The sequence below is a fragment of the Phoenix dactylifera genome, chromosome 1 (genome assembly GCF_009389715.1).
Source record: "Phoenix dactylifera cultivar Barhee BC4 chromosome 1, palm_55x_up_171113_PBpolish2nd_filt_p, whole genome shotgun sequence".
In the NCBI taxonomy this organism is placed as follows: domain Eukaryota; kingdom Viridiplantae; phylum Streptophyta; class Magnoliopsida; order Arecales; family Arecaceae; genus Phoenix; species Phoenix dactylifera.
The window spans coordinates 2224907-2238928 of record NC_052392.1 but is presented as its reverse complement, the minus strand read 5'-3'; the positions used below and the strand labels follow the sequence as shown (position 1 = coordinate 2238928).

Below are 14022 nucleotides of genomic sequence, written 5' to 3'. Positions count from 1 at the left end.
TATTGCTGGAAATAGGACCCGGGGGTGATCGCAGACCAAAGGGAGGTTCTTCTGCCACGGGTGGTAGTAGAAGGCTGTCTCCGGGAGATGGTGGCGGCGGACGGCTACCTCCGAGGAACCTGCAGAAAGCCTGGGCCGGGAGTTCCAGCGAAGGCCCTCCGATGCTTAAGTCAGAGATGGATTTGGGGATAGTTTTTTGTGGAGAAGCCCTGGCGTGGAGGAGGAGGAAGAGGAGTGATGAGAGCACAAAAGTGCAATCGTCAGACCATTTTAATTAGTATTTTAGCTAATCATTAATAATAAAATTAACTAATTAACGTGGTATTTGTGTTTAAGTGCAGTAATCCAAGAAACCAATTAACATTAGGTTTGAGCCCAATGCTCGGCAGCCCGAGCTCAAGTCAAGCCAGCATCTTCCATGGCCTGCCTGACTTCATCCCGCGATACAACACAACATCGCGAGCATCTCCGTGTCCGCATCCAATGATCCAGATCAGCTCCCTCCGGCTTCAGCCCCTCTTCCAAGCCTCCCAAATAAGCAAGCTGCATCAAATCCCCCCTCAAAGCAAGGCAGATCCCAGCCATCCGTGCCTTCCTTCCTTGCACCCTCGGATCAGCCCCTCCTCCGCATTTATCTCCCTCCCAGCAAGGAAGATCCCAGCGCCTCCCTTCCGCATCAGCCCGTCCGCATCTCAAGCCATCTTCAAGCATCCCAACCACGTCCAAACCTCAGATCCCGCCATCAACCCGCCCGGATTCCTCCGCATCCAAGCGTCCGGGCCAGCTCTTCCGTGATCCCAGCAACGCCCGACTCACAGCTCTTCCGTGAACGGCTCCTCCCCGTCAATTCCGCTTCCAATCCGGCACCCAAAGAAGGCAAGAGCACCCCAGCATCCTTCCTCATCCGCGTGCGATCGCCTCCTTCCAGCGCCCGGATCCGCGTCTTCACCTTCCACATGCGTCCCAAATCCTTCTGCAGATCATGCGCCTTCCATTCGCGTCGCTGCCAGCTCCTCCCGTCGATCCCGCAGCCTCCGACGCCGCATCCGAGCTCCGCGATCACCGTTCCCCCGAACCATTTCAACATGTCTCCAAGAGCCTATAAGAAGAACGGAGGAGAAGCAGGGAGGGTGTGCTCGGTGGAGGCTAAGAACCAGGGGGGAGAGATCTCAGCTCGCTGCGGGCTGGTTCAAGAAGGAACAGGGGAGAGTTCGGTTTGGGGAAGAAGAAGAGAAATGCTCTGTTTTCTCTTTTGAAAACGGAGCATGTTCCCTTTTTTTTTAGTTTTTTTGTTGTCTTATTAAGAGTTTTGGGGTTTTTAGTTTTATTCATGCTAAAGTTGTAATTTCTGTTGTTTTTAATTTATGTTCTTCAAATTATGCAATCTTTTAAATTTTTCTTTGATGCAATATATTTAATTTTCTTTTATAAAACTTATGTTCCAAGCTTCAATCTCCCTAGTGTTGTCTATTTTAATTTATGCCAAAATTCTTCTTTGATTAATTAAATAAATGCTTTTCGAATTTAAATACATGTCTTTTAGTTAATTTCAATTAAAAAATATTCTCCGGTAGACTAGAGAATCCATCAACATCCTCAAAATAATGTTTTTCTTCTATCATTCAAAAATCGATTTTAAATCCGAGTGAACGTTTTAATTTTTATGCAACTCCAATCGCCTCCCTGTGGATCGACCTCTTACAACAGCTATTCTTCGAGTAGAACAGGTAAGAGTTAAATTAATTTAAACTTTGTTTGTCGGTTCTAACAACGATCTGTCTAGCGTATTTTTAAGTAAACAGGAATCGCACAACAAAATTTTGGCACCGTTGCCGGGGAGGCAAATCGAGAAGCAAGAACGATCACGAAGATCAAATCAAATTTTGGATGCCCGGAGTGAACGCACTCCGATAGTAAGTTTTTATTTTTATTTTTATTAATTTTTCTTATTTTGATAATTTCTAGTTAATAATTTCGTAGTTATTAAATTCTGAAATTAGAAATTCAAAATTTAAAGTTTTTTCTTTTTTTAAAAAAAGTAAAAAAAATTAAAATAAAAAAAAAAGAAAATTAAAAAAATTGAAAAAATTTCCAAAATTCAAAAAAAATTCAAAAATTTAAATTCAAAATTTGAATTCTGTGATTCGAAATTTGAAATTTGAATTAAAAAAATGGGTTAAAAAAATTAATTAATTTTTTTAAAAAAATATTATTTTTGCTAGTAATTGATAGGGTGCAATCCCCCGAGGTTATCATACCTTTATTGGGGCTCCTCACGGAGTAATCTTCAGAGCTTATTCAACGGGCATTCGGAGATTGACTGACGTATAAGGATTAGTTTTAGTTTATATTCAAGTTATTGCTATATAAAAATTTAAATATTAAAAAAATAAGAAAATAGTAAATATAAAAAAATAAAAAAAATTTTGCTTGCTCATTTAATCAGTACAACCTAATGACATTGCATTAACTTAAAAAAATCATTGATTATTTGCTGCATTTAGTATTAAGCATTTGCATAAAAAAATTTAAGGGCAAAACCCATCAAAAAGATAAGGTCGGGAAGTCATTACCTGTCCTTAGCCCAAAAATCACCACCTTGCATACTTATCCTAAGCCAAATTAAATTAAAATCAAATTAGACGTTGGCCTTAGGGTTTTCGAGCTCAATTAGGCTCTTGGAAAGAAGCGGCTGAAAGCCACTCCAGTGAGAATTTAGTAATTGGTGATGTCTAGGAAAGTTTTACAACAGTGAGAACTGTTACGGGTATTGTGGTATCGGTGTATCCCTTCTGGCACCACCACACACTCCGGGACTTTCCTGGTCACTGATTACTGGATTGCTTAACTGGTAAGCTCAAGCTTAATCTGAAAGGAAGATTAGGAGCTGTCTAATCTAGAAAAGAATTTCAGAAACTTTTTAACCTGATACATCTCTGTGCAACTAGATTTAAGAAGCTACTAAACCTCACTTAGTTCTAAGACTAATAGGGTCAAATTGTTGTGTGGTGTTGGTTGTGGTCATCTGTGTCTAGCCCTTCTCTTCTTTTAGGATTTCGTTCATTGTAGGAGTCAAATCTAATGAAGTGTTGATAATGTATGTATGGTAGAAGGTCATTAAGGGATAAGTTAACCCCATTTGATCCTGAGATTGACAGAACTTTTCATCACAAATTGCGAACTGTAAACCAACTGTCAATCTCTACAATGGGTGAACACATTAGAACTTTGAATGAGTTATTCGCACCCGCATCCGCTAGTCCCCCGACTTGCATAGTATTACCAATTAATAATGCAACCCAATTCGAGATTTGGGCTGCAACAATAAACATGTTACCCAAGTTTCATGGGTTCGAGAGCGAACAACCCTACATTCATCTAAACAAATTTTTGACAATCTGTCAAATGTTTAGAAATCAAAATTTAGATGAAGAGGGTATTAAATTAAGGTTATTTCCCATGACTTTAGAGGATCGTGCTGCTGCATGGCTGTATTCCCTAGCTTCAAATTCCATCACATCATGGGAACAACTATCTAGGAAGTTCATGGCTAAGTTCTATCCCATGGTAAAAACTGAAAAAATTAAGGATGCAATCAGAACTTTTAGAGGAAAATCTGAGTAGGAATTTTTCCAACTTTGGGAAAGATTCCATGATCTTTTGGTCAAGCGCCCGCACCATGGGCTTGACAAGGCTGATCTAGTACATTTCTTTTACAAAGGACTACCTCCGGCACATAGAAACATGATTGAGTCCATGCACAAGGGTAGGTTCATGGACCAAACCCCGGATCAAGCCTATGAATTTCTTGTTGACTTGCCAAGAATGCCCAAAATTGGAGTAGCTATGGTGAGGAAGTAAATAGAGGTGAGTTCGAATCTAGAAAACCAGGTAATTATGAAATGAAAGCAGACCCAGAACTCAAAAATGTCATGTCCAATCTGGTGACTGGAATGAACAACTTAAGCAAAAAGTTTGATGCTTTCACTGTTTCCACTAGCTCGAGTTCATACAAAGAGTTAAATCCCATCATGAAAGTGGATCACGAGTCACATAGTTTATGTATCCTGTGTAACAGTTCTGAGCATCTAGTGGAGTGTTGTCCTAGTTTACCCAACATTAAGGCTGAGCAGGCAAATGCTCTAAACTCATATAGTGCCTTCAAGAAGCCCACTCCCAATTCATTCAGCCCAGTCTACCACCCGGATAATAGGTTCCACCCAAATTTCTCATATAAACAAAATGAACCTATTCAGCATCAAGGTGGTCCACCAGGTTTTCAGAAGAATTTTTCCAGGATAGGTCCATCATAAATAAACCAATCATTGGCTCCACCTATTCCTACTTATAGTGCCCCTATCCCTCAACAAACTACATCATTAGAAGCCATGATGGCTAACATGATGAAGCAGCAACAAGACTTCATCCAACAACAACAACAGACCAACATAGCTCAAACCCAGACTAACCAATTTCATGCGCAAACGATTGCAAAACTTGAGGTTAGTCTGAGCCAAATAGCTAACTCTCTAGGGGATAGGAAGAGAGATGAATTACCTAGTCAGCCAGTGCCTAACCCTAGTAGGCAACAGAATCAAGGGCCGAGAGAGGTTTCTTTGAGGAGTGGGCAAAGGGTTGGTGTGCCATAAGATGGAGATGTCATTCTTAATGTAGAATAAAACTATAAAAGTTTCGAGGGAGGAGGGGTTCGTGTGGGGAGGCGGAGGGGTTTTTGGTGTGGAATGGGGAGAGGAGACAGGAGGAACCAGCACTGGAGGGGAAGGAGGTGGATGAGGTGGTGCTGAAGGAGGTAGAGAATGAGGAGGAGGATAGAACACTGGGGGGGGCGGAGGTGGTGCCATGAACACCACCAAGCATCTGTGGGCGGGGGGCTGTGGGAGAACAAATATATCTTAATACATGTTCAAGAAAAAGAAAGGCACATTTTGTTACTTTTGTAAGAAGCAGCGCACACAAAATGACTTGCAAAAAATGGTACCAATAGGTTGAGTTGGTAAAGTTGCTAGGAGTTGGAAGCTGGTGAATTAAGTTGATCTGACCTTTGGCCCAATTTCAGTTGGCTACGGGTTATTCCCCTTATCACCTATGAACCTATCACCTTTGCCCCAATTGTTTAATTTTAGAAAGTTAAAATCTTTGAATGTAAAAGATTTGAAAAATTGTTGTTTTAATCTTGAAAATTTTTTAAAGCATGGTGAATATTCTGATATTAATGGTCTTGATCTATTTTCAGAATGAAAAGTTTTAAAAAAAGTTTTACAAACAGAAACTAGAACTCTTATTGATACTTTAAGTTTTATAAAAAATAGATTTTTTTCCAAATACATGCGTTGCTTATAGAATATTGTTAACAATACCTGTAATAGTTGCTTCTGCTGAAAAATGTTTTTCAAAATTAAAGTTGATAAAATCTTATTTGCGGTCAACTATTTGATAAGAAATATTAAATGGATTAGCTATATTATCGATTGAAAATAGTATTCTAATGAATCTTGAGTACAAAAGTTTGATTAGTAATTTTACATCTCAAAAAGCTACACGAATTATTTTTAAATAAATTTTTAATGTATTTTACACTTATTAAAATTCTTTATCATTTTTTTAAAAAAAAAGGTCTTCCTTAATGAGTTCGCCTTCGGCCCCCAAATGCATTGGGCCACCCCTGGAACAGAGACAGCCCCTAAATGATTGCTTAATATGCTTGTAATTTTTCCATTATGACTCATATGAAATAAAAATGTTCCAGGGTATATGCTTGGTGATACATGTTGTCTCTTATGTACTTGGTTATTTCCATCTAGCTTGATCATCCTTTTTTTTTTTTTTTTGTAGTTATAGATGTTGCATACCAGAGATTTTTCTGTAAAAATGGTTTATGGTTGTACCAAATCCAAGTTAGTAATTCCTAGTAGGTGAAATAAACGAAACCTCTTTGGTTTAAAGTTTTGTCTTATATAGCAGCCATTACCCTTGGTTGGGGAGCTAGGTTATGACCGTGGATGCTGCAGCTTATTAATTGAAATAGCCTGGTTCGCAATTGTGTCAGAGAACAAGTTTGTCTGTCTGATAGTTGCCTCCTCTTCCATTGCTTGTGATCCAAGTCCAAGGAGGCATTGCGCTTCTCCCAGTACAAAATTCAGAAAACTGCAATCTTTGTGTATGCTTCTGACTGACAGCATTCTATTTGTTCAGAATGGAACTCTTCAACCTTCTTGTCTATAGGCCAAGTCATTGGGCATGTTCAGTCACTTTCTGTGGCAACCAAGGCACAAATGGGCAAATTGGCGGACCCATTTATTGTTTTGATATGGCTTGAATTATTATTTTTTTATTAAAAAAATCTGCATTGGAGCTTTAATCAATAGCATATTGTTACTTTGATTCTGTATATCATAGTTGAACCTTCTCAGCTGCTTTCTGTCATACATGAGATTACCAAAATAAAAATTTCCCTATTCTCATTCTGATATTAGTATGCTAGTAATGCAGATTTTAGATTGTAACAATGATCTATCGATGAGAATGTGACAAATAATTCTAGTTGGTAAGCAGGGTCCGGGAGCATATTTGAGACACTGCGATTGGGTAAGCCTCTAATTGTGGTCGTCAATGAGGATTTGATGGACAACCACCAAAGTGAGCTTGCAGAGGAACTGGCAGATAGGAAGCACCTATTCTGTGCCCGCCCGCAGACACTCCATCAGACCATCAAAGTCATGGATCTGGAGTCCCTTATTCCTTACCCACCAGGAGATGCTGCGCCAGTTGCTAATCTATTCAACAATTTTCTTGGATTCCCAGCTGATTGATCTGTCTATCAAATTGATCCTTGAAGAATGTTCATGGGATCGTTGGTCCTGTTGGCAGAAAAATTTTGAACCCTGTTCATACTTAGAAAACCCTGTTGGAAATGGCTCCAGTATGATCATATTAGCATTGTCTCTGCTTGAATACTCTTTTCAGATTCTGAAGATTAATAATGTAATCACCAGTTGTGATTCAAAATATACTACTGTTTTGTAAATCCCTTATTTATGGTGGGAGAAGATTGAATGTCGTTCATTGTTTTTATGCAATTAAATTCAATCCATCCTTTTCTTATCAAACTCTATCCTTCTTCCTTTCTTTTGAGAATTGTGAACGATACTATTTGATATTGGTAAGAAGAGGATCAAATGATCATTTTAGTCTTACGAACTTCAATTATTAGCGGAAAAATAATAGTGTACATGGGAAATTGGAGGATGAAAGAAGAGGAGGGGGAAAAAAGGGAGGTAAACATCAAATTTGAGCCGGCTGTGGGGACAGAGGGAGACACATTAAGCTTATCCGAAGAAGTCTTGGAGGTCCTTGCAGGCGAAGACCCGGTCAGATAATGCGGCGAGGATGGCGTTGATGGTGAGAAGAGTGACGTTGGAGCCGGCGATGATGGCAAGGATGATGATGGTGGTGCCTAGGACCCTCCCGAACGCCGGCCACTCGATCTCCCTCACCTCCTCCGCCACCTCTCCCTACAGATCCGGCGCCGCCGCCGACTTCTTTCTCACCTCCATCATCTCCTTGATCTCCTCTGGCACCGACAGCGTCGCCGATGCGGCGGAGGCTTGCTTCTTACCGTCTTTCTTCTTTCCAGAAGTCTCCTCCCCTGCTGCTGCATCCTCCTCCTCTAGAGTTTCGGATACGCTGCCGTTTTCTTGGGCTGAGGAATGAGGCGGGCGGCGGACGGGTGCACAAGAGAAGACTGGAGGGGGCCACAATGGATGAGGCAGTGAACGTGGCGCGTCGGCCGGGAGAGGGCGGCACGCGGTAGCAATTGGGTTTTGGGGAGAAGACAAGAGAAGGCTAAAACGACCATATTGTCCCCAATCTCTCCCCTTCTGGGCTCGTTTGGTTCGCAGGAAAAGAAGGGGGACATGTGGTCAACGAAAAAGTAATGAGATGCCTCTTGTTTGGTTGGAGTTTTCAAAGGAGAGAGAAGGAAAAGTTGAATTCTCATGGGAATATGATTCCCATATTTCATGAGAAAGTTTTTTCCATGAGAAACATGGGAAAGTTACTTTCCCATGAGGCAGGAATTACTTCATTTTTACTTTTTTCCAAAAAATCCCTTCAACATTAAAAAAGCATTAAAGAGACATTAAAAACCTAATTTTTATTAAGGGCATAATAGAAATTATACATAACTTTTATAGAAAAGTGGATGGCCAACCAAACATAAGCACTTTAGAAATTTGTCATTTTCCCATGGTCAACCAAACATGCCAAAAGTACTTTCCTAGGCATCCTTTTCCTAGGAATTTGTTTCCCAGGAATCATATTCCTAGGAGGGAAATGCTTCCCGCGAACCAAACGAGCCCTCTGTGGGTGGCCTCGATCTGGCACAGAAGATAGGGGTCCGACTTCGTGACCTCATAAGTTGCGAGCTGATCAGACATGGGGCTCGGGCCGAGCTCTACAGTACAAATTAGGTTCAATGCATATGTCCATATCAGACCGCCCCGTCTAATCTTAAAGAGCCAATCTTAAAGGGTCTGAGTTGTGCCCTTTGCCGCGCATCACTAGGTAGGATTTCTTTGGAAGAGTATTGTTCCTCCCCCTCCATGGGGATGCATTAATGCCCGTATGGTGTGAGTCACCGGTTTATCAAAAGTAAACGAAATAAAATAAAAGTCAATCCCTGGCACCATTTCATTTCCTCCTTCCCTCCTACTCTTAGCAATATAATATATTATTACTTCATTATAATATATAATTTGTTAATATAATTAACCTATAATATATATATATATATATATATATATATATATATATATATAAAATTTTGGGTCGGGTCATTTTTAAATGTTTAGATCAGGCCTACTTTTTTTTTTGGCCCAAGCTCATCCCACCGGGCTATTTTTTAGTACCCAAAGCCACTAAATTTCGGGTTGGGCCCAATACGCTGGGTGGGCTGTCTAGCCCATGATCAGCTCTAATCTGAAGTTGATCGTGCATGCACATGTGTCGATAGTGGATGCACATAGTCTGGCAAGGCTAGCATACTATAATTAGTACCAAATAGTGGATGATCATGGCTGGAAAATGAACTATCTAAAAACAATCAAGCCCCTGAGAGATCAACTTTATTTGGTAATTACAAGATCCAAGTAATATTGATAGGACGTGTTAAAACTGTATGTATAGTGTTTTGAAGGCTGTAATCTTGCCAGTCTTGTTTTGTTGATGGTTGCCCAAAAAACTCCAATTGAATGGAAGGTTTATTCAGCCAAACATCAACAAATTATTCCTATCTAGTTTGCATAGTTTTATTTCATCTGAGGATACATAAGCACTTTAACTTAAATGATTATTCTGTGAATGGAGGCTAAATAACTTATTAAGGTCATGTTGTTCACATCGTTGGAGATGAAAAGAAAAAATCCCTAAAAATACTTAACTTCGATTCTTCTATTTTTCCACTTTATCCAACCATCCAATATTTGCAATCATCTAACTTTGTTTCACCTTGCCAACCACACCATACCAACACAGTACGAGCCTTGGTGTTGATTAGCTGCCACTTCATCCAATCCAGAATTTTTCTCTAAATTTAGAGGGAGGGAGGGAGGGAAGGAGAGAGCGAGAGGAGTGGGGGTCTAGCATCTTATAGGAGACTACTTGAGAGATGATGATGATGGTGGCTTTGGTGGAGGAGCCCAAGGCTATCATGGGTGTCGAAGAGATCTTGCATGGCAGCGAGAGCAAGAGAGGGGGGAAAGAGAGAGAGAGAGAGAGGTGAGGAGAGTCTTTGAGGTAGAGGCTATTAGCAAGATCCTTCATGGTAATGAGAGAGAGAGAGAGGGGTTAGGAATCAAGGATGTTAGAAATTGGGGATTAAATAGAGGATTGAAAGGGTTTTTATAAACAATAATTGGTTGGCCGACCAAATGAATCGAAACACTCGTAATCAATTGGAAGTGGATGGTTTTATCCAGTATCAAACGGTTCAGGCCGCTTTGAATTAAGTTTTAGACCAACCTGCAAAACAATCCAATTCTCTACTAGTTTGGTTTAATACGTCACCAATTGTGCGGTTCAGATCGGTTTAGCAAATAGTACATAGAAATATCCATGAATTTACACATGAATGAAGCATTGCATTTATGGGCATGCGCGCAAACACTCATCCACAGGTTTATACATGCATTACTGCTTGGTATGTTTGATTCATTTGGTTTTTCTAGAAGGAAGGAGTATTTGATGGATAGTTGTAAGCCTATCAAACATGATATTTGGCATAGATGCAAAAATCATCAAAATTGGATTCTTACATCGTTATCGTCCTATTTCGATACAAAACAAGTATTAGTATAGGTGCTAGGATGCTAAAATAGTGTATACCAATAATACCTACCATTCGGTCGGTACCTAGGATTTTTTTATGCTTTCTACCATTTTCAGTTTTGGTGCATACTCTTATTGGGTGCCAATATCTATAAAAGAAAATGATATGGGGTTTGGTATTGGCTTTTGGAAACTTGATATCTGGAGTACTTTTGGTATGTATGCTTCTCATTTTAGTCCATGTACTTGTATTTATTTCTTTTTCATTTATTAGCAGTGCGAAGGCATGATCACATCTTACAGTAGAAGTAAATGCATGGTCTATGCGCTAGCATGCTGCTTTCCTGGGCATTTCTATGATGATGGAGTAACCTGAATAATCTGCCATCCTTTTAGGTAGAAATGAATCAAGCTGTTTATGAAGAGGCTTGATTGAGCTTATCTAATTAAGAAATGACCCGAGCTCAATCCTTATTTAAAGCTGGATTCACAAACGAGCCACGCAAAAATAAGCGGATGAAACAAACTGAGGTTGAAAATTTGTAATTAAGCTCGTGTTGAGCTCATCCTGGTTTTGATTATCTTGCTTGTAACAAGCCAGGACCGAGCAGCCTGCAGCCCTTTCAGCGGGCAAAAACTTGTAGCCATTGTTTGGTGGGAGGTGAAAGGGGAATAGATTCAGGGGTTCATCAGAGCCCCGAGCCCCTGTTTCGCAGCTCTTTTCCTTTGCGAAAGGGTGCATCGTGGAACAGAGCTTCTCTACTCTGTGAATGGGGAAGGATGGGGGCGGCGGCTTCGCATCCGCAACTATTTGCAACGACGAGTTTGGATGCATGCAGTGGTATTCCGCAGGCAACCAGCTTCTCCAAGCCAAGGTTCTAAACTTCTCAAAATAAATCTTCTGATATCCCAAGCGGATATTATATATATATATGTATATATATATATATATATATATATATATATATATATATATATATATATATGTATATATATGTATATATATATATATGTATATATATATATATATATATATATATATATATATATATATATATATGTATATATATATATATATATATATATATATGTATATATATGTATGTATATATATATATATATATGTATATATATGTATGTATATATATATATATATATATATATATATATGTATATATATGTATATATATATGTATATATGTATGTATATATATATATGTATATATGTATATATATATGTATATGTATATATCTGTATATGTATATATGTATATATGTATATATCTGTATATGTATATATGTATATATGTATATATCTGTATATGTATATATATGTATCTATATACATATATATATATATATATATATATACTCTCCAAAATATACAAAATTACATAAATTTCCTCATAAAATTATTATTTACATGTATACTCTCATAAAATACTTATTTTGTATGTGTTGCTGGTGGTCCAAACCGAGAACGATTGGCACAGCGGTGTGAACGGGGTTCCCTTGGAGTTGGGTTGGTTGCGCTCCACCTTCCACCGGGAAACCTGCAAGCAAGCCTCGCACCACCACTGGGGTAGTGGGGGCCCTCCGACGATCAAGTCAGAGAGGATTGAAGGAGAAGGAGAGATAGCAGTAGCAGGTAAGAGAATGCTCTGGAAAACCTTTTCTTACCCCCCCTTCTCCCCCCAGCCGCATATATACCAGGCTGGGGGGTCCTTCTGGGGGGTTGGTCATCGTGTAGCACGATGGGGCTGCCACTGACATGGCCGTTACAGGGCGTCGTGGGGCAGCGCTGGGTACAGCCATGGCAGGGCATAGTGGAGCTCCGCTTTGTACGGCTGTTACAGGAGATCGTGGGGCAGCGCCGGATACGGCCGTTGCAGGGAGTAGTGGAGCAGGGGGCCGCGGCGTGCCTCAGAGGAACAGTCTGTTGTTGTCGAGAGATTGCCGACTCGGGGTCGGATTGCTGGATCAAGGGGCAGCCGACTCGGGGTCGGGCTGCGGAGCCGAAGATATCCGACCCGAGGTCGGATTGCTGGATCAAGGGGCAGCCGTAGTCTTCCTGGGCGCGCGTGCCGGTCACGTGGGGCATGGTGGCTAAGTCCCCCCGTAACAGTAGCCCCCCACTCCCGAGCCTGGAACCAGGAGGGGAACGGGTGAAGGGAGTGATGCTTCGAGATTGCCGCCATCCCTCGGAAAGGCGCGCGCGCTCCGAGCTTCCCGCCTTCTTTATGGCGTATGGCAGTTGTCGCTGATCTGGCGGTCTGCGGATTTCGGCGGACATCCTTCCTCTTTTTAACTCTTGGTAGCGTCTCGCCGACTCCTGACTCTCGAAGTTCTTCCGGCGCTAGGCCAGGCATCCGAGGGTTAGGCCCCAGGAGATTCTTCCGGCGCTAAGCCAGGCATCCGAGGGTTAGGCCTCAGGAAATTCTTCCGACGTTAGGCCAGGCATCCGAGGGTTAGGCCTCAGGAAATTCTTCCGGCGCTAAGCCAGGCATCCGAGGGTTAGGCCTCAGAAAATTCGTCCGGCGCTAGGCCAGGCATCCGAGGGTTAGGCCTCAGGAAATTCTTCCGGCGCTAAGCCAGGCATCCGAGGGTTAGGCCTCAGGAAATTCGTCCGGCGCTAGGCCAGGCATCCGAGGGTTAGGCCTCAGGAAATTCTTCCGGCGCTAAGCCAGGCATCCGAGGGTTAGGCCTCAGGAAATTCTTCCGGCGCTAAGCCAGGCATCCGAGGGTTAGGCCTCAGGAAATTCGTCCGGCGCTAGGCCAGGCATCCGAGGGTTAGGCCTCAGGAAATTCGTCCGGCGCTAGGCCAGGCAACCAAGGGTTAGGCCTCAGGAAATTCTTCCGGCGCTAAGCCAGGCATCCGAGGGTTAGGCCTCAGGAAATTCTTCCGGCGCTAAGCCAGGCATCCGAGGGTTAGGCCTCAGGAAATTCTTCCGACGCTAGGCCAGGCATCCGAGGGTTAGGCCTCAGGAAATTCTTCCGGCGCTAAGCCAGGCATCCGAGGGTTAGGCCTCAGGAAATTCTTCCGGTGCTAAGCCAGGCATCCGAGGGTTAGGCCTCAGGAAATTCTTCCGGCGCTAAGCCAGGCATCCGAGGGTTAGGCCTCAGGAAATTTGTCCGGCGCTAGGCCAGGCATCCGAGGGTTAGGCCTCAGGAAATTCGTCCGGCGCTAGGCCAGGCATCCGAGGGTTAGGCCTCAGGAAATTCTTCCGGCGCTAGGCCAGACATCCGAGGGTTAGGCCTCAGGAAATTCTTCCGGCGCTAAGCCAGGCATCCGAGGGTTAGGCCTCAGGAAATTCGTCCGGCGCTAAGCCAGGCATCCGAGGGTTAGGCCTCAGGAAATTCGTCCGGCGCTAGGCCAGGCATCCGAGGGTTAGGCCTCAGGAAATTCGTCCGGCGCTAGGCCAGGCATCCGAGGGTTAGGCCTCAGGAAATTCGTCCGGCGCTAGGCCAGGCATCCAAGGGTTAGGCCTCAGGAAATTCTTCCGGCGCTAAGCCAGGCATCCGAGGGTTAGGCCTCAGGAAATTCTTCCGGCGCTAAGCCAGGCATCCGAGGGTTAGGCCTCAGAAAATTCTTCCGACGCTAGGCCAGGCATCCGAGGGTTAGGCCTCAGGAAATTCTTCCGGCGCTAAGCCAGGCATCCGAGGGTTAGGCCTCAGAAA

At 42.3% G+C, this 14022-nt stretch overlaps 1 protein-coding gene across 4 annotated transcripts in view; it reads left to right on the top strand.

Moving 5' to 3' along the window:
- The window catches only part of LOC103699428 (UDP-N-acetylglucosamine transferase subunit ALG13 homolog), a 46137-nt gene extending 39063 nt beyond the window's left edge, over nucleotides 1–7074 (top strand). For 2 of the 4 annotated variants that reach the window (XM_039123756.1, XM_039123760.1), the window contains one exon: nucleotides 6574–7074. In XM_039123756.1, coding sequence (XP_038979684.1) covers nucleotides 6574–6830 — 257 coding nt within the window. In that variant the 3' untranslated portion in view covers nucleotides 6831–7074. Of the gene's footprint in view, nucleotides 1–6562 lie in introns of all 4 variants that reach the window. The other 2 variants (XR_005510757.1, XR_005510750.1) reach the window with 2 other exon arrangements.
- Nucleotides 7075–14022: the final 6948 nt, after the last annotated feature.